This window comes from Theropithecus gelada, chromosome 2 (assembly GCF_003255815.1).
Source record: "Theropithecus gelada isolate Dixy chromosome 2, Tgel_1.0, whole genome shotgun sequence".
NCBI classification, from domain to species: domain Eukaryota; kingdom Metazoa; phylum Chordata; class Mammalia; order Primates; family Cercopithecidae; genus Theropithecus; species Theropithecus gelada.
Genome location: NC_037669.1, coordinates 132,107,338 through 132,126,933, shown reverse-complemented (window position 1 = coordinate 132,126,933; position 19,596 = coordinate 132,107,338). Strand labels below are relative to the sequence as shown.

At 43.5% G+C, this 19,596-nt stretch overlaps 1 protein-coding gene across 3 annotated transcripts; it reads left to right on the top strand.

The window, feature by feature from the left end:
• The first annotated feature begins 1,024 nt into the window (after positions 1–1,024).
• IL12A (interleukin 12A) lies at positions 1,025–8,278 on the top strand. Of its 3 annotated transcripts, XM_025376884.1 has the most exons (7): positions 1,025–1,447; positions 2,445–2,590; positions 5,277–5,390; positions 5,713–5,754; positions 5,830–5,871; positions 5,963–6,106; positions 7,662–8,278. In XM_025376884.1, the coding sequence occupies exons 1-7, from the start codon at positions 1,330–1,332 to the stop codon at positions 7,815–7,817; spliced, it is 762 nt and encodes a 253-aa protein (XP_025232669.1). In that variant the 5' UTR covers positions 1,025–1,329; the 3' UTR covers positions 7,818–8,278. The 3 variants fall into 3 exon arrangements, with proteins under 3 accessions (XP_025232669.1, XP_025232671.1, XP_025232670.1); XM_025376886.1 differs by lacking the exon at positions 5,277–5,390 and having other exon boundaries at positions 1,109–1,447; XM_025376885.1 differs by lacking the exon at positions 5,713–5,754 and having other exon boundaries at positions 1,109–1,447.
• The last annotated feature ends 11,318 nt before the right edge of the window (positions 8,279–19,596 follow it).

The window sequence follows — 19,596 nt, the reverse complement described above, 5'->3', positions numbered from 1 at the left end:
AGCACATCCAAAATGGAACTTCTCACCATCTCCTCCAAACTCAGTCCTCTTATACAGTAATCCCTGTAAAGCGAGAACAATCTCCATTCCCCATTCTCAGGGCCTTCCTGTCCCTCTTACCTGAGGAGCTACCAAGCCTTGGCCCACAGGCCCTCTGAGAGTCCCTCCTGATCACCCTGTGTTCTCCATACTGAATAAGGACTTGGCCACACCTTGTCAACTCTTCCCTCTGCTCCACTCCTGACCCCTGGATCCATCCGTCACGATGTGGCTGAAGGGATCCTCCCATCATGCAAATCCTGCCACATCTCCCTGCCTAAAACCCAGGAAGACTCCCCACTACTCCCAGCACAGAAGGTACACTCCTTAGTATGGCATCCCCTGCCCTCATGGCACGGCCCCATCCAGCTCTCCAGCCTCACAACCTGCAAGGACACCTAGACCCCCACCTCCCTCAACCCTTCATGACTGCGCTTCTGATCCCTGTTTCCCCTGGCTAAACCCTGCGTGCCCTCCCGCTGGACGCGGTCTAATGCCTACTTGTTTTTAACACTCAGGTTGGGGCCCCAGCTCCCGGGAGTCTTTGCTGACTCCTGGACCCCGTTGCTCGGGCTGAGCGTGGGCTCTTTCTCTAGGTCTTTCCTCCCAGGACTCTGTGCATTCATCCCATCGGTAAACTGGATTCTCTGCAAGAGTAGTAATTGCATAGTCAGTCAGTTCTCATCCTTTTTCAGGTTTCAGAAAAGACCTGTGAACAAAAGGCATTGAGTCTGATTTAGTGTGGCAATGCCCCAAGGGTCCTGTTCTCCCTGGGTGTCCTGCACCTAGTGCAACGTCGACCTGGCATCTAGTGAGCCATCTGAAGGAACGATGATGAGTGAATGATTTGCCTACCCCTTCCAGTAGTAGGCTGGAGGTTGTGGTTAGGGCCCATCCCTATGCAGGACATGGAAAGTGGGAGGCACTCCTCTCCCTACGTCGGCAGGGGGCGCTGCACAGCTGCGGGGCGGGGTGGCTGAGACAAGGGGCGTCCGGCTAAGGCCGGGGACCCAGGGTGGTGGGCGGGGTGTCTCGCCCGCCTGTGGACCCCGCGAAGTAACTGCGAACATTTCGCTTTCATTTTGGGCCGAGCTGGAGGCGGCGGGGCCGTCCCGGAACGGCTGCGGCCGGGCACCCCGGGAGTTAATCCGAAAGCGCCGCAAGCCCCGCGGGCCTGCGGGACCGCACGTGTCACCGAAAAGCTGATGTAGAGAGAGACAGAGAAAGAGACAGAAAGCAAGAGACCAGTGTCCCGGGAAAGTCCTGCCGCGCCTCGAGACAATTATAAAAATGTGGCCCCCTGGGTCAGCCTCGCAGCCACCGCCCTCACCTGCCACGGCCACAGGTCTGCATCCAGCGGCTCGTCCAGTGTCCCTGCAGTGCCGGCTCAGCATGTGTCCAGCGCGCAGTGAGTACCCAGCTGGCCAGGGCTCTGGTTTGCTCGAGTGCGGAGGGGCGGCTGCTTGGGAAGAGGGGGTGGAAACTCAAGTCTGCCTAAGGAGAGACTGGAATAGCAGCCCTCTCCTGCAAAGAGGAATGAGAATAGGGGTCTCACCATGCGCTAAATAGGGCATGTCTCTTTTCATCTCGAAACAGCCTGATGAACTATCATTATGCCCACTTCGTAGAGGAGAAACTGAGGCCCAGCGTGGGAGATTTCCTGCCTTCCTGCCTAGGGTCCCTCAGCTACAAACAGAAGGCAGATCCAGATCCTAGCTAGTTGTAAAGTCAGGACTGGCAGGGTGCAATGGTTCACGCCTGTAATCCCAGCACTTTGGGAGGCCAAGGCGGGCAGATCACCCGAGGTCAGGAGTTCAAGACCAGCCTGACCAACATGGTGAAACCCCGTCTCTACTAAAAAATACACAAATTAGCCGAGTGTGGTGGTGGGTGCCTGTAATCCCATCTACTGGGGAGTCTAAGGCCGGGAAAATGACTTGAACCCGGAAGTAGAGGTTGCAGTGAGCCTAGATTGTGTCACTGCACTCCAGCCTGGGCCACAGAGTGAGACTCCGTCTTAAAAAAACAAACAAGTCAGGCTTTCTCACTCCACTGTTTTTAAAACACTGGGTCCCAAGTCTGACTCAGCCACTTCACCACCTGGTCTGGGTTTCCCTCATCAAAAACATGAAGGCTTTCTCTGGGTGATTTTTGGGTTCGACACCCTTGTCCAAGCTCATCCCTAAACCCTCACAAGGAGCTGGCTTCTAGTCCTAGAATAGAGTGGCGCTTTGTAATAACTTGAGTCATCTCTCAGGTGTTGAGGGAAAAGTGTTGGAAATGGGTGGAGGGAGGTGGGTGCCAAGCAGAAATGGATGGGTGAAGGTGGCCAGAATGGAGGGAAGGTGGTGCAGGCAGGCCATCCAGGCTGAAGTTCCTCCACCTGCTCCTCACTTCCCTTCCAGGCCTCCTCCTTGTGGCCACCCTAGTCCTCCTGGACTACCTCAGTTTGGCCAGAAACCTCTCCGTGGCCACCCCAGGCCCAGAAATGTTCCCGTGCCTTCACCACTCCCAAAACTTGCTGAAGGCCGCCAGCAACACGCTTCAGAAGGTGAGCTCTTCCTGTCTTCTCCGCTGTGCACCTGTACCCTCCCTGAGGAAGGGGCCTCTCATCCTACCCTCTGGTACCTGATGGAACTGCAGAGAAATTGTGGAGGTTCATTAGTAGCTGTCAACAGCAGGAGCGGGAACTTTACAAATGGCCCAAGTGTTAAAGAGTCCTAGTGAAATTGTGTCTCCAGAGAAAGCAAGAATAATAATAAATTATAATGATGTTGGTTTTGGCTATGTCTACACAGAGTAAAGTGGATATTTGCAGTGTTCCTGTAGCCTGCCAACAGAGATAGAATTGTGTCAGGTCCACATGGTTTCTCTGCATCACTGATCAAACCCGGAAATAGTTACTTGGGTGCATACTCTGTGTTGGGGGGCAGGGGTACAAAGATGAAATAGCCTTGTCCCTCCTGCTGCCCACCAGCTTCTACTTGGTGACACAGTTCCTTCTCAGAGCAACACTTCTCAGGGAGGACTATGACAGTGCACATGCGGCCTTCATTTTCTAGGGAAGAGTTACCTAATTTTATTTACAGCTTCGTTCTTTTAGGTTTCATATTTTAATGTAAAAACCATTGCCGTTAAAAACTGCTCCAGTAGCTATTGCTGCAAAGGCTAAAGGCTAGTGTTTTAAAAGATGTCCTCTGCCTTTTTGATCTCTAGGAAATTTTTCTTGCTTATTTTCTAGCTTGTTGCCTTATGAATATCTTAAAATAAGCTCAATGCCACCAAGCCTTCCAAAAGGGCTCTTTTCCCCTTTCAGTCTTTCATAATGTGCTGTGCATTGCTCCTCACAATTCAATGAATCTTCATTAGACAGGGGGCTCAAGTGAGAACTGCTTTGTTTCCTGAAGAAAGGTTCAAAATGGATAACTTGTAGGTGCTCCAATTCATATGGGTGTTTTTTGTGCAAAAGCTGACGCCTCTACTCCCAGATACAGTCAAAAGATTATAGAAATCAGTTTAATGTTTTGTACATCATTTGTCAAATTTTCTGCAGTAGGAAACAAAGGAGGTAGATGCAAGTGATTCACTGGCCATATCCAGCCCACAGTTTTGTAGAGTTTGGGCTATATGTTTATTTTTTAGTTTGATGCTATTCAAAAACTGAACCTTTCAATTGAGATTTCAAATTTCTAGCTTCTCTTGAAAAGAGACCTGAAGAACAACACTGGACTCACACTTCCAAATCTAACTCTTTAGAACCTGCTCAGAATAGTGGCATTGCCCAGGTCTATTTAAACACCTCCAGGAATAGTGTATTCATGTCCTCCTGCTGCTGTCACAAATTAGTGGGTTTAAATGACACAAGTTTATTATCTTACAGCTCTGGGCATCAGAAGTCCAAAATGGGTCCTACTGGGCTAAAATCAATGTGTCAACAGAGCTGTAGCCCTTTCTGGAGGCTCTTGGGGAGAATGTGTTGCTTTGCTTTGTCAGGTCTAAAGGCTGTCCACATTACTTGACTTGTGGCCCCTTCTGTTGTCCATACCAGCAATGTCTGGTTGAGTCTTTCTCATGCTGCTCCCTCTGGACTGACCTTCTACCTGCTTCTACTTTTGAGGACACTGCTTACACTGGATTCACCCAGATACTCCAGGATCATCTCTCTACTCTTAGATCAGCTGATTAGCAAATTGAATGTCATCTACACCTTCATTCCTCTTTGGCAGGTCACATAGCACATTACCAGGTTCCAGGGATTGGGAGATGGATGTCTTTGGAGGCGGAGCATTGGTCTAGCCACCACAGAAAGGGATTTTACTACTTGTGTCCAAACATATTCTGAATTTTCAGGCCTTGCTTCTTGGCTCATGCTGTTACCTCTGTCTGAAATTTCCCTCCTCCACTGATGACATTTTACTCCTCTTAATGCAGGTGTCCCATCTCTAGGAAGCTTCGCTTCCCTTCCTGCCCCTCCTCAGAAGCTTCATGCCCTTTTCACCATGTCTCACCTACTGATGCCTCCTGGTCCATCTGGGCACTTGTCTGACTCAGCAGCTAAACTTGCAATCCAGGAGGGTATACATGGTCCTCTTCTCTGTCATGTTCTTAGTACCTAATGGAGCGCCTGGCACCCATCAGGTTGTTGAATGGAAAAATGATCGTAATCTTCAATCATACAGTCCTTTACTTCCTAAGATACATTTCATAATTTTACCCAACGGTGCTTTCCAACACACTAAGATGACATCTCTGTGTATGTGTGTGCATGTGTGCACTGCAAATTAAATCTCGCTTGTCTTAAGGGTTTGCATGTTTGTTATACCCATCAAGCTGTGACCTTAATAGTTCCCCCTTTAGAAGTTATACTTGAAATAGGTATTCATAGAATACAGTCACTTTAGCAAAAGAAGAAACAGTTTTCACCAGAAGCAAGTGTCACAGTGAGGTGTGGAGGCTGGTTAGCACAGGTTGATGACATGATTTATTGTGTTTACATAATGAAAAAATATGTCATCCAGAGAAACATGCCCCAAGCATAGGGAGAGGAGGGTGAGAGACAGAATGTAAGGAATCTGTTTCCTTTTGTGTTATGAAGAACCAGAATTTCCTGCAGGTCAAAGTAACAGAGGTCAAGGGCAGCCAGCCAGAGCCTGCCTGGCACCCTGGCGTACCAGCCTTGTGGGGTGCCAGGTGCCTTATCAATGTTATAAACTGAGTTTCTCTTTCATTTTTCATAGGCCAGACAAATTCTAGAATTTTACCCTTGCACTTCTGAAGAGATTGATCATGAAGATATCACAAAAGATAAAACCAGCACAGTAGAGGCCTGTTTACCATTGGAATTAATCAAGGTATAGAGGATTTTCCTCCCAAAGCTTGCAGTGTGGTTAAAAGCTGTGCATCAAATCTCACCTGCTTCTAAAAATTCACGTTTCTGGTATCCATCATTATGGGACTTTAACTGGTCCTACTTCAGAAGTTAGATTTGGGAGAAAAATTATAAAAATAAATGGTTTTTTTGCAATAATATGAATATACTTAACACTTAAAAATAGTTAACATGGTAAATATTATGATATGTGTTTTTACCATAATAAAAAAAGTTTGACCTGAAAAGTCAGAAAGATTTATACTAAGATTTAATACTTTGATTTATGATATTTTTCCCTCTAGAATGAGAGTTGCCTAAATTCCAGAGAGACTTCTTTCATAACTGTAAGTCAACAAATGAAAAGTTTCAGCCTGTATGATGAATTCATATCGCTGATGTCTGTTTATTTTTTCTTCTAGAATGGGAGTTGCCTGGCCTCCAGAAAGACCTCTTTTATGATGGTAAGACACACAGCTCTTTCCTCAAATGCAATGGGAGAAATGTTTTTAGCCTATCTCAAAGGATACTTCCCCATCTTGTCATGTCACCCAGGCCCTGTGCCTTAGGAGTATTTATGAAGACTTGAAGATATACCAGGTGGAGTTCAAGACCATGAATGCAAAGCTTCTGATGGATCCTAAGAGGCAGATCTTTCTAGATCAAAACATACTGGGAGTTATTGATGAGCTGATGCAGGTAAGACTTCATTCTATCAGTGAGAGCACCTTTTTCATGCTAAAGATACCTAGCCAGGGTCCTCAATAAAGAGGTATAAAATCAGCTCTTCCTGGATTGGTGGAGGCCTTTTAAAGGCCTGACAGACCTACATTTTCAAGGAGACAGCCTTGAGGGTGCCCCCTATAGGGAGCACAAATGTGAGCAGATGACATTATGAAAAGCAGACTCCAAAGTATTCACTCTGTGGTATCCCCCACACTCTGCAAATGTTTTTGTGCATTTTCTTATGTCAGCCTCAAAACAACCATATGGGATCTGCACAAAGGAGGGAACCAAACCTTAGGAGAGTTAAACCACTTGTCTGAGGCTCTGCCTCTTAAAATCCTTCAAGAGGATTTCACTACACTTACCTTCTCACTCACCTCTAAAGGCTCCAGGATGTGCTCCCGGATGTGCATACAAGGGGCCAGCTTGCGTATCTGCAAATATTGCTGGGAAAACAAGCAAGATTGGTGCCTGATTATGACCCATTGTGAACCAAAATGTGAACCAAATAAAAGAATGACCTATCATCTGGGGCATCTATAATGTTATTCATAGGCAAGAACTTGCTTTGTAATGTTCCGAATCACATTAACACAGATGCTAATATAAAACAAATATTTATATAAGCGAGGGTGATTGCTTTGGTGACTAGGACACAGGATAAAAATATGGTGGCAGAAATCATTGTCTGAAAAGTAATTGATTTACTTTTATTCTTTTCGTGTGTGTGTGTGTGTGTGTACGCGCGTGCATGTGCCAGATTACTTGTTTGAAAGGCAATGAGCGTTATCCAAGTATCAAAAAACGTTACCATCTAGAGAGCTGTAGTTGCTGTTTTGTTTTTAGGACCAAGAGTTGGGTGATTTGGGTGCTAGAATCAATTCTACCAGTAACCAGACAACTATTCCCAAGCCACTTAACCCCTCTGTGCCTCAGTTTCCTCTGGTATAAAATGGGGTGACTTTATTCTAGCTTTCTTTTAGACTTTTTGTGAGGAAGATATGAAAGTATTTATTCATCAAGGGTGCAAATTATATTGTGTTATCAAATCCAAGTGCTAAACTTGGGAAATTCATTGCCAGGTTTATCTGACACAAATGGCATGTCTTCAGTAAACAGGCCTGTTACTGATAGCGAGTTCTGATCGATAGCAATCCATCACCTCCCTGTGCTAAACAGAAGTGGGCTTTTTAATGTAACATATACAAAATTAATTAGATATTGCAGCAGATGTCATTTTAAAGGAACTGTTTCTTTCTAAGACACAACTCCCACTGATGTTTTTTTTCTAAATAGTTTCAAGGGTCTTTTCTGAGCTCATTGAAGATGGCTGTGCTTGGAAAACGAGTATTTCTTTTCTCAGGTTCTGCCTGGTAATCTGGCTGAGAGTAGATGTGGGTTGGGTTAGGAGTGGCATAAGGGACTGAGTTGCAGGCTCTGAGACATGTACTGGCTTCACTCATTTTTATGAATGAATATTTGAATTTTGGAATACGATGTAAGTCATGCTTACTGTTCATTCTCCTAGGCCCTGAATTTCAACAGTGAGACTGTGCCACAAAAATCCTCCCTTGAAGAACCGGATTTTTATAAAACTAAAATCAGGCTCTGCATACTTCTTCATGCTTTCAGAATTCGGGCAGTGACTATTGATAGAGTGATGAGCTATCTGAATGCTTCCTAAAAAGCAAGGTCTCTCCAAACCGTTGTCATTTTTATAAAAATTTGAAATGAAGAAATTTTGATAGGATGTGGATTAAGAACTAGGGAGGGGGAAAGAAGGATGGGACTATTACACCCACATGATACCTCTGATCAAGTATTTTTGACATTTACTGTGGATAAATTGCTTTTCAGTTTTCATGAATGAATTGCCAAGAAGGGAAAATGTCCATCCTGAAGGCGTTTTACATTCACTTTAATAGAAGGGCAAGAATTTATAAGCTATTTCTGTACCAAAGTGTTTGTAGAAACAAACATGTAAGCATAATTTATTTTAAATTATTTATTTATATAACTTTGTGATCATGAAAGCATCTGAACTAACTTATATTTATTTATGTTATATTTATTAAATTATTTATCAAGTGGATTTGAAAAATATTTTTTAAGTGTTCTAAAAATAAAATTATTGAATTAAAGTGATTCTCCTATTTTTCTAATGTACTTTTAAGTGTTAAAATACACATTGTGGGAAAACTGAAAACTCTGATGAGACTTCAACAAAATTACCCTGGAAAGAATGCCGGGAGGCTGAGGCAGGAGAATGGTGTAAACCCGGGAGGCGGAGCTTGTAGGGAGCCGAGATCCGGCCACCACACTCCAGCCTGGGCGACAGAGCGAGACTCCGTCTCAAAAAAAAAAAAAAAAAAAAGAATGCCACAATATTCTTCTTATTCCTTTCCTAGTTCCTTTCATCTCGTTTTAAAGGGATCCTAGTAAGACAAGATATGCTTTACTACTAAGGCAGCCAAGTGAGTCATGGTTTTTGAGGGTTTATTATTTTTGTTCAACATGAGTCTAAAAGTGTGCTGTGCATTAGACAAATACATCATAATATTCTTCAACCAGAAAAAAATGTCACTAAGAGGCCTTCTAGCCTAATTATTCTAATTTTTGTGACCCTTTGGGCTCTGAGAGAAAAGTTGTCCCTAATTTACAACCAGAAAATCTCTCCATTTGTCTAAAATTGTATAGAACTTTTACCTGAACCACATGGATGATTGCCTTACTTTGGCTTAAGAGATGTGCTCTTGATGAGCTAAATGTTAAATTCCATCTTTTCAGTTCTCTAAACCAGGGGTCCCCAATCCCCAGGCCATGGACTGATACTGGTCCATGGCCTGTTGGGAAGTGGGCCCCACAGCAGGAGGTGAGTGGCAGGTGAGCAAGCATTACCGCCTGAACTCTGCCTCCTCTCAGATCAGTGGCAACATTAGATTCTCACAGGAGCGTGAACCCTATTGTGAACTGTACATGCAAGGGATCTAGGCTGTGTGCTCCTTATAAGAATCTAAGTAATGCCTAATAATCCGAGGTGGAACAGTTTTGTCCCGAAACTATCCTTGCCCCCTGCCCCCTGGGTCTGTGGAAAAACTGTCTTCCACAAAACCAGCCCCTGCTGCCAAAAAGGTTGGGGACCACCACTGTAAACCATGTAAATCTTTAGGCTTCATGACTTAGTCCACTTTGTACTGCTGTAACAGAATATCTGAGACTGGGCCATTTGTAAAGAACACGGATTTATTTTTTTACTGCTCTGGAGGTTGGAAAGTCCAAGAACAACGGGCCAGCATCAATGGCCTTTGTGCCATGTCATCATATGGTGGAAGGTGAGAGAGAGAGCAAAGGGGTGCTGAACGTGTCCTTTTATAACCACTCCCATGATGACAGCATTAATCCATTCATAAGGGCAGAGTCCTCATTGCCTAATCACCTCGTAAAGGTCTCACATCTTTATTCTGTTACAATGGCAATTAAATTTCAATGTGAGGCTAGTCGCAGTGAATCATGCCTCAAATCCCAGTACTTTGGGAGGCCGAGGCAGATGGATCACCTGAGGTCGGGAGTTTGAGAGCAGCCTAGCCAACATAGTGAAACCCCATCTCTATTAAAAATACAAAAATTAGCCAGGTGTGGTGATGAACATCTGTAATCCCAGCTACTCGAGAGGCTGAGGCAGGAGAATCTCTTGAACCTGGGAGAGGAGCAAATCTATGTAATATCTATGTAAATGTAAATCTATGTAATATCAAAAACAGTATATTTATGGACTCTGTTTTAGACAAAAAAAAAAAAAAAGGTAGTAGCAACTGCTCAATTGTGCTTCCTAAATGCCAGGCATGTTCCTAAGAGTTTACCACAAATAAACATAATCATCCTAATAACTCTTTTTATGGATGTGGAAAGTGAAGAAGATTATTTAAGTTGGTCGGGTGCAGTGGCTCATGCCTGTAAACCCAGCACTTTGGAAGGCCGAGACAGAGGATTGCTTGAGCCCAAGAGTTCAAGATCAGCCTGGGCAACATGGCAAAATCCCCATCTCTGCAAAAAATAAAAATAATAAACAATAAGATTATGTCAGCTCACATCATTAACATCTTAAGTGGTGGGGTCTCAGCCTGTGCCAGCAGCTACGCTCATGTTAAAGTCACTGTAAGTCAAGGGAACGCTTTCCCCATAACCATATAACTATCATCCCAATTATTTAGGTATCTCCCTTCTCCCTCTTGCTCAACTGTGAGAACTTCAGATTTAGGCAATGTAGTATTACCCACGTATTTGTGTTCCCAGCCCCAGGAACTTAAAAATGATACAGAGACAAAGGGAATCTTCATGAGCCCCCATGATTCTCATGTCTTTTCCTAATCTAGATAGAAATAAAGAAGTCTCAACCGGGTGCAGTGGCTCATGCCTGAAATCCCAGCACTTTGGGAGGCCGAGGTGGGCAGATCACCTGAGGTCACAAGTTTGAGACCAGCCTGGCCAACATGGTGAAACACTGTCTCTACTAAAAATACAAAAATTAGCCGGGTGTGGTGGTGTGCACCTGTAGTCCCAGCTACTCAGGAGGCTGAGGCAGAGAATTGCTTGAACTCGGGAGGCAGAGGTTGCAGTGAGCTGAGATCGTGCCACTGCACTCCAGCCTGGGTGACAGAGCAAGACTTCACCTCAGAATAAATAAATAAATAAATAAAATTAAAATTAAAAAGAGAAGTCTCTAGTCTTTGAAAGAAACTTATTCACAATTACGAAAACAGAGTTAAAAATTGAAAATGCATATGCTTACTAAGTTTAAAATAATTATACATGTTCATAATGGAGAAAAATCTGAATTCATAAACCTTTTGATTTAGTTAACATAATTTAAATACCTATGGTCTGAGTATATGCCTATGCTTCAGAAACAATGTGCCAATAAATATACCATACCTATGAACGGGAAAGTGTTTTACTTCCCATTAGGTTGCAGATGTCTTAGAAACACACTCCTGCACCACAGCTTCAAGAAATTCAAATAATGACCTGATCTGGTTTCCAAGCTGCCCTGCCACGAACAAGTCAGAGGCCCTGCAGGGCTCCTCGGTAAGCCCTTGAAATCCCTTTCCCTTCAATGGCCCCACCACAGCAGCTCCACTTTTGAATATTTTCAGGTAAGATTTCCTTTCAGAAAACGTTTTCATGGGTAAGGAAAAATGGAAACTTGCTGAATTCTCTAAGCCCCTCTCTGCAGTTGTTTTTATAACAGAACCACCTGTTGATTCCCAGGCTTGCTCTAAAAGAAAACACTGCTATGAATGCATAGAGCGTCTTCCTTTCTGAAAAGGAAACTTGTGCTAGAGGTTAGAGCAAACAGCAAGAATGGGATTGCAAAGAATAAAGGTGGCTGACTAACTCTAGACTTCCTAACTGAAGACTTACATCAGGATTGGAACAAATTAGGTCTAAATCTACGGTGGGCTCCAGGGTGGAAATGGAGGTCTCAGTTAAGAAGCAGGAGAAATCTCAAAACTCAGAGCCTGGAATTCAACCCCAGGGCCTCCGTGTTAGCATCAGTGGCTGCAGAGCCATTATCAGGACCTCTCAAACCCTGGCATGTAGGCAGAGAGGCTGAGAACACCTGTCACCTAAAAACACATGATTCTAGCAGTGAATCCCTGGGATCAAGCTCTTCAGCAAGCCATGTGCTGGTTCACCCCAAGAAGGACTTCCAGAAAACGGGCAGTGGGCTAGGTTGACTGCTGGAAACCACCATTCTCATGGGAACACATTAAAAATTCAGCAACTGCTGTGTTCTCTTTAGAGAACAGCGTGAAGCGTGCTTTCTCATGAAAAAGCAGCGAGGAAACTTTTCCCCTAAAGGAATACAGCAAAAGGACCAAACGAGAGCCATCATGTGCAGAAAAATCCCTGGTCAAGAGAAATGCACAGATGAGGAAGTAATAGGAATCTGCCTGGTTTTAAATAAAAACACACCTTCCCATCCTTGGAAGAGAGAAAACCATAATTATTCCTGTGGCGAAAGGGCTGTGGGGACAATGCAGGTTGTCCTGAACCTGTGTGAACACCTGGTGAACCAGTTTACCCTGGCTGGCACTCACTCAGCCTGGGCCCAGGAGCCAGAGAGCTGGGATCAAAACCAACTGTTGCCAAAGAGCCAAAGGAATGACAACCAAGCAACAGGATGCTTTAAAACAGGACTTGTAAGTAAATAATACAAAGAAGAGCAGTGTCAAAAAGCAGATTTCCTTTTCTTCCCATCATCCATGATTTATGAATTTATGGATCAAATAATGTAAAATATATCCAGAATATTAATCACCCACCACACTCATGATGCTGAGGTACTGACAATATCTACACAGACCAAAAAAACTATTTCACCAATTAACAATAGCCAATGAGACCCATTATTTCCTGAGGCAAGTCTTTTTCAAGAAAAGATTATTCCCTTGGTTCTGTGAAAGCTATCTCTGAGTAGCATTCTTCCCCACGAAAAGTAAATGATTCCACCACGAAAGTCCAAGAAAAGTAGTGTTTGGCCAGCTGAACTTCTCCAGAGGATGAGGAGCTCACATTTCAGCTTGCATCCCAGATTGCTAGGTGGGAGAGAATTGCATTTGTTTCTAATCTCTTGGGGCTTCAGCACCCCAAGACTAGAGAGCAGAAAACCTCAGTGGTCCACCAGGCAAAGTGGGTCCGGGGGTTCAGAATGCTCGCTCACCATGTCTGAAAAGTATACAGACAGATCATAATGCTTTGACTTCTGATATAAACCTTCTGGGGTGTTTACATACTTTTTTTTTTTTTTTTTTTTTTTTTTGGAGATGGAGCCTGGCTCTATCGTCAGTTTGGAGTGTGGTGGCGCGATATCGACTCATTGCAACCTCCAACTCCTTGGTTCAAGTGATTCTCCTGCCTCAGCCTCCTGAGTAGCTGGGATTAGAGGCACGCGCCACCATGCCCAGCTAATTTTTGTTATTTTTAGTAGAGACGGGGTTTTACCACGTTGGCCAGGATGGTCTTGATCTCCTGACCTCATGGTCTGCCTGCCTCAGCCTCCCAAAGTGCTAGGATTATAGGCATGAGCCACCGCGCCTGGCAAGGAATAAAAAATCTAAATCGAATGTTAAAACCTCTCTCTGAATTACTGAGGATTCTTAGAAAAAAACACTATATTTGTTGTGGTAACAACATATAATAATCGAAGTCTTGAATTGATTTGAGCTCAATTATAACAATGTGCTACATCCATACACACACACAGAAAGAGAAGTGGTTGAAAACCAAGACAAAGAACCCTGTGGTTTTCCGGATCAAGACCAGGAACGACCCGCTCCAGCCCTCCCTGAGCTCTGCTTTCTCCCTTCCCCTCTTTGCCGGTTGAACATTGCTGGCGCCACCCAGTGGCCCCCATGACCCCTGCTTCAGTGCCACAGAAGGTCCAGAAGGCTCAATGCTACCAGCCCTATGTTAAGTACCAGGGTGACATGACCATTCCCTTACTGAGCCAGACCACCTGCCTGGATCTTGACATGCATGGTCTCCTTTCATTCTCACCACAGCCCAGGACATAGGAGGGTTTGCACCCATTTCACAGATGGGAACAGAGAGGATTCAAGTTAGGTTGAGACTTTGCTTACAGTCCCAAAGCTAGGGCAGCACTGGGGCTGGGCTTCCAACCCTTCCTCTGACTCAGCTGCACACACCATCCTTACTAAGAGGACAGCGGCCCCTTGCTTGTTTTTGCAGTTGCATTAACTCCCTGAACCCAAGCTTATAAATAACCAAGCAACACGTTCTATAACTATTTCCAAAGACACAGCTTGATTCCAAACAAATAACTAAGTTGATTTTCTGCTCACCTTCCATCATATCTTAGACTTCGAGAGAGATGATGTCTCTCAAGCACTTACATAAATTCTGGGCTGTGGCAAGCCTCTGATCATTTTCTTGACACTTCTTCAGCATCCTAAACTTGCAGATGGTAACATCTTCTGCCCTCTCCCAGATATCACCAGTTTTGATAACATCCAACTCCAGATTGGCAGTGGCAGTTTTTTTGTTTTGTTTTGTTTGCAATAGCACAGTCTCGGCTCACTGCAACCTCTGCCTTCCGGGTTCAAGCAATTCTCCTGCCTCAACCTCCCGAGTAGCTGGGATTACAGGCATGTGCCACCATGCCCAGCTAATTTTTGTATTTTTAGTAGAGACAGGGTTTCACCATACTGACCAGGCTGGTCTCGAACTCCTGACCTTATGATCCGCCCACCTCAGCCTCCTAAAGTGCTGGGATTACAGGAGGGAGCCACCGCGCCCGGCTGGCAGTGGCAGTTTTTATCCACTCTTTCCTCAAGTCACCAGCAAGGGTAATCGACTGAGTAACTGTTAAGGAAATTTAGTCTTTGCTTCATCTAAACACAGATGATGAATTCAGGAGTTCCTCTGAACACTTCAATCATTAATAGATACTTACAATGAAAATATACTCTCCTTATTTTAAAAAAAAGTGTAGCATTAATTGTTACTTTAATCACTTTTAAAGTAGATTTAAATGCCTCCCAATCACTGTTTTCCAACCAATCTTAAGGACTAAACGGTATTATTTCATATAATATTACACTGTTAGAGTATAATGTTCATTCACAGTGATAATTCCAATAATAAGACTGTTTTGAAGGCAGCACAACTTAGGTTGGAATTTTGAAAAATTCAGACACCAAAAATAATTCAAGTGGCTTAAAAAGAAATACAGCTTTGGTCTTACCCATCTGTCTTTATCAGAATGTTAGCAGCACATTGAGACACTTAGTGACCTCAGTGACCACTAAAGAGAAAAGCAAGAGATCTGAATTCTCATCTCCATTATGCCATTTCCTGGTTTTAGGAGGAAATGCACATTTCAAAAAAAAACCTCAGGGGATGGTTATATCTGTTTTGTATCTGATTTGTAATACCTGCTAATTTCTTAGGAAGTGTCATACACTTAGGAGGTGTGATTTTTGTGAAATATACATTTGGTCTTCCTTATCTTTTCCTGGCATAAAACTCCTGAAATCCATAGAATCTAAGGAGTGTTTGCAGTGTATATGCTAATTATATAGCAAAATTACATATTAGCATATAAAGGATTGTATGCTAATTATATTATTAGATAGCATACATAATATGGCATGTAATTATAGATGTAATTATATATTATTATAATTATATAACATAATAATATATGCTATGTAATTAGCATATACACCTTTATATGTTAATGAGGTGACTGGTAGCTGAGGGCCCCTGGATAGCTTCAGGATGGCAGCGGGTCACAGTAAAAACCAAGGCTGGATTAGAAGGTTAGGATTTTCAGCTCCACCCCATGCAGAGAGGGAGGAGGGGCTGAAAATCGAGTTGATCACCAATGGCCAGTAATGAAATCAATCATGCCTACAAATTAAAGCTTCTACAAAACCAAAAGGACTGGGTTCAGAGAAGTTCCAGGTTTGCAAATACATCCACATTCAGGGAGTATGTGCACCCCAACTCCACAGGGACAGGAGCTCCAGTGCTGGGACCATTCCAGATAGCTCCCTGAGTATCTTGTCATCTGGCTGTTCACCTGTATTCTTTATTATACATCTAACTAATAAACCAGTAAATGTAAGTAAAGTGTTGCCCTGAGCTCTGTGAGCCACTGTAACAAATTAATCGAACCCCTGGGGAGAGTCTTGGGAGCCCCAATGTGTAGCCGGTAGATCAGAAGTTCTGGCAGTTCAGTCTTATAACTGGCTCTGAAGTGGGGGACAGTCTTGTGGGACCTGACAGTATCTCCAGATGGCTAGTGTCAGAATTGAGTTGAATTAGAGGACACCCAGCTGGTGTGCACTGCAGAATCTGCAGAAATATTGCTTGCTTGGTTGGCATGTGAGGAGTGAGGAGTAGCGTGTGGTGAGTGAGGGTAGGAAAAAACACTTGGTTTGGTTTTTGCACTCTATCTCCTACATCGTGTAGGAGGGCATATATGTCTACCAACTCAAATCATTTGCCCCATAAAAATATTAGCCCTCTCATTGAGCTAGTTTTCCTACTTTCACCTTTTTAAAGTGGTCGTGCTATAGTACAGCACAGTTGACTGCTGCAGAGTTTCAGTTAAGGACCCTCCACGCATTTCAAATACTGGCGGTAAAGCTAGAAAGAGGTGAGAAGTGACAGGAATCCTTCCCACTCTCCCACTAGGATGCAACGCCTAAGCTCATCTTCACCATCTACTTTTTTTTTTTTTTTTTTTTTTTGAGATGGAGTCTTGCTCTGTCGCCCAGGCTGGAGTGCAGTGGCGCAATCTCAACCCACTGTAAGCTCTACCTCCTGGGTTCACACCATTCTCCTGCCTCAGCCTCCTGAGTAGCTGGGACTACAGGCATCCGCCACCATGCCCGGCTAATTTTTGTATTTTTGGTAGAGATGAGTTTTCACCACATTAACCAGGATGGTCTCAATCTCCTGTCCCCAGTGATTCGCCCACCTCTGCCTCCCAAAGTGCTGGGATTACACGCCTGAGCCACCATGCCCGGCCCCACCATCCACTTATTAACTTGCATTTAACGTGTCTACTTGGACTCTTCCCCACTCCACAGGTTTCCTCTCTGACCACTTTCTAGATTGAAGAATGGGCTCCAAGGGATGGCCCTGCCATCTAGTGGCTTCTCGATGCCTGGCAGATTGTTCCCAGCTTTCTAAACCTCTGCCCCATGAAAGTTGCCCAGAAAGCCTACGAAAAACCTAAGTTCTCAGGGCCATCTCAAAACCTGTATCAGATTATAAACCCAACTTATTAACAAGATCTGAAAGTGACTCTGTTAGGGTTGAGGCCTGACCATCTTTTATTAAAGCAGTACAGTGAAATACTGAATAAGAAACTACCAGGAAAGTGGCTTGATATCTCACAGAACATTGCAAAAAATACACAAAGGAAGCAAATCTATTAATTTGTTGATTTTGATAACACATTGTCATCTCCAAAAAGGTTGGAAACCCTTCATCTTTCCAAGCTGGATGTGGCTCCAGGAAGGCTGATCCAGCAGCATGGGCATTGGATGAATGTCAATGCGGGAGGCCAGGGAAAATGAGAATTCCATCAGAGGGAAGGAGCAGAAGAGGGGAATCAAACTCAGTTAGTCTGGTTTCTAGCAGTTGCCACTTGCGCTGCTTTTTGAAATGGTTCAATTCTGATCATATTGAACTCAGTCACCTGTCAAGTTGTAAGAACCATCAATTAGAAAAAGTGGTATGAGATTTGAACTAATGAAATCAATTTGCGAAAACATGCAAAATTCTAGGGTCTTGGCAATCTCTCTAAATTTCCAGTATGAGTTTGAGGGTGGGCACGGTGGCTCACACCTGTAATTCCAACATTTTGGGAGGCCGAGGTCGGCAGATTACTTGAGGTCAGGAGTTCGAGACTAGCCTGGCCAACATAATGAAACCCCGTCTCTACTAAAAGTACAAAAAATTAGCCGGGCGTGGTGGTGGGCACCTCTGTAATCCCAGCTCCTGGGGAGACTGAGGCAGCAGAATCACTTGAACCCGGGAGGCGGAGGTTGCAGTGATCACACCATTGCAGATCACACCATTGCACTCCAGCCTAGGCAACAAGAGTGAAACTCTGTTTAAAAAAAAAAAAACCTGTAATTACTGTAAATAAAACACTGCTATACTGCTATCAAAGGTATATGGAGAAGGAAGTATAAAAATAAACACTGTATTTTGAGTACCAAGTAAATAATAAGAAAGAACGACTAAGACCAACCATTTGATAGCACAACAAGGTAACCACAGTCAATAATAATGGTACATGTTAAAGTAACTTGAAGAGTGTAATTGGATTGTTTGTAACTCGATGGATAAATGCTTGAGGGGAAGGACACCCCATTCTCCATGAGGTGCTTATTTCACATTGCATTTCTGTATCATAATATCTCATGTATCCCATAAATACATACACCTACTATGTACCAAAAAAAATAATTTTTTTTTTTTGAGATGTAGTCTTGCTCCGTCGCCAGGCTGGAGTGCAGTGGAGCAATCTTGGCTCATTGCAACATGCGCCTTTCGGGTTCAAGCCATTCTCCTGCCTCAGCCTCCCAAGGAGCTGGGACTACAGATGCGCGCCACCACGCCCAGTATTTTTAGTAGAGACGGGGTTTCACCATGTTGGCCAGGATGGTCTAGATCTCTTGACCTCGTGATCCGCCTGCCTCAGCCTCCCAAAGTGCTGGGATTACAGGCATGAACCACTGCACCCAGCCACAAAATTAAATATTAAAAAAACACTTTTACTTCAAATGTATTCATAGAAATTCCAGCAAAAAAAAAAAAAAAAAAATCTACAATATCACTCAGCACATTAGAAAACACAGTACTGCGGAAGTTCCCTCTGGACACTAACTTTATTGTGATACAATACGATATTCCTCATTTGAAATGCAGCCCCCTTTCTGACAGGTGCTGCATCTCACGCAGCGCTTCCGCAGTGCCCTTTAGTGACGATGCCTGAATATTGATGCATAGTCTCAATTAGCTATTGCCTTAGGCCTGAAAAAAGAGCAGAGACCAGAAGCATCTTACAATGCAAAATATTATTAAAATAGATTCTAAACAAATAAACCAGAGGTATTATAAAGCAGTTTTTAAACAGCCAAGAAACTCAGTATAGAAGAATATCTGTTATTCTGGTTGCTACCAGTTAAATATCTCTATTACTGTGGCATCTGCAGTGATGAAAAAGTAGTCACACCTTTCAGGTTCATTTATTTGAACATGGCAATGAATACCATGAAAAACAACCCAATTCCTGACATACAGAGTCCAAACGACCTCTTTACAGGGCTGTAATTTTAGCTTTTAATAAACTGGCCTGTGTTAAACTGGCTAATTGAATGGGATAGCATCTAGAGCAAAAATCAGCCACATCCATAGGAGAGGCTTATGCTTAAACTGAGAATTCCAAACATGACTGAGTGCCAAAACAGTTTTCTTTTGAGAGACAAAGACATGATAGGAGACAGACATCAATGGATGACCTGTGCATAGCACTCATTCTGTGTCAGCATTGGTTGTTACCAAATCATCTGTCCACATATAACCTGATGGATATAATAGAAACAAGTTGAAAAACGATTCAAAAGTTATTTAAATGATAAGTAGATGTACAGAAAACAGATCCATGATATCCCGATGTCATTACATTTATGGAGCAAAATAAAAATTCCACATGACAGAAGAAATAGAATTTCTTGTAGGCAACATATAGCTTTTTAAGAGAGAGAAGAAATGAAAGAGTTAGTTAAAACTCCTTTAATGTTCAACTATAAAATCATTTGTGTTCTTTCTTCCTCTCTTTCTTTCTTTCTTTCTTTTCTTTGCTTTTCTTTCTTTCTTCTCCCTCCCCTCCCCTCCCCTCCCCTCCCCTCCCCTCC

Bases quoted from the DNA above. Each gene is read 5' to 3' on its own strand.
- IL12A (XM_025376884.1), top strand. From the start codon at position 1,330: ATGTGGCCCCCTGGGTCAGCCTCGCAGCCACCGCCCTCACCTGCCACG. The intron at 5,755-5,829 runs GTAAGTCAACAA...TTTTTCTTCTAG, and splicing joins GAGAGACTTCTTTCATAACT to AATGGGAGTTGCCTGGCCTC. The intron at 6,107-7,661 runs GTAAGACTTCAT...TCATTCTCCTAG, and splicing joins TTATTGATGAGCTGATGCAG to GCCCTGAATTTCAACAGTGA.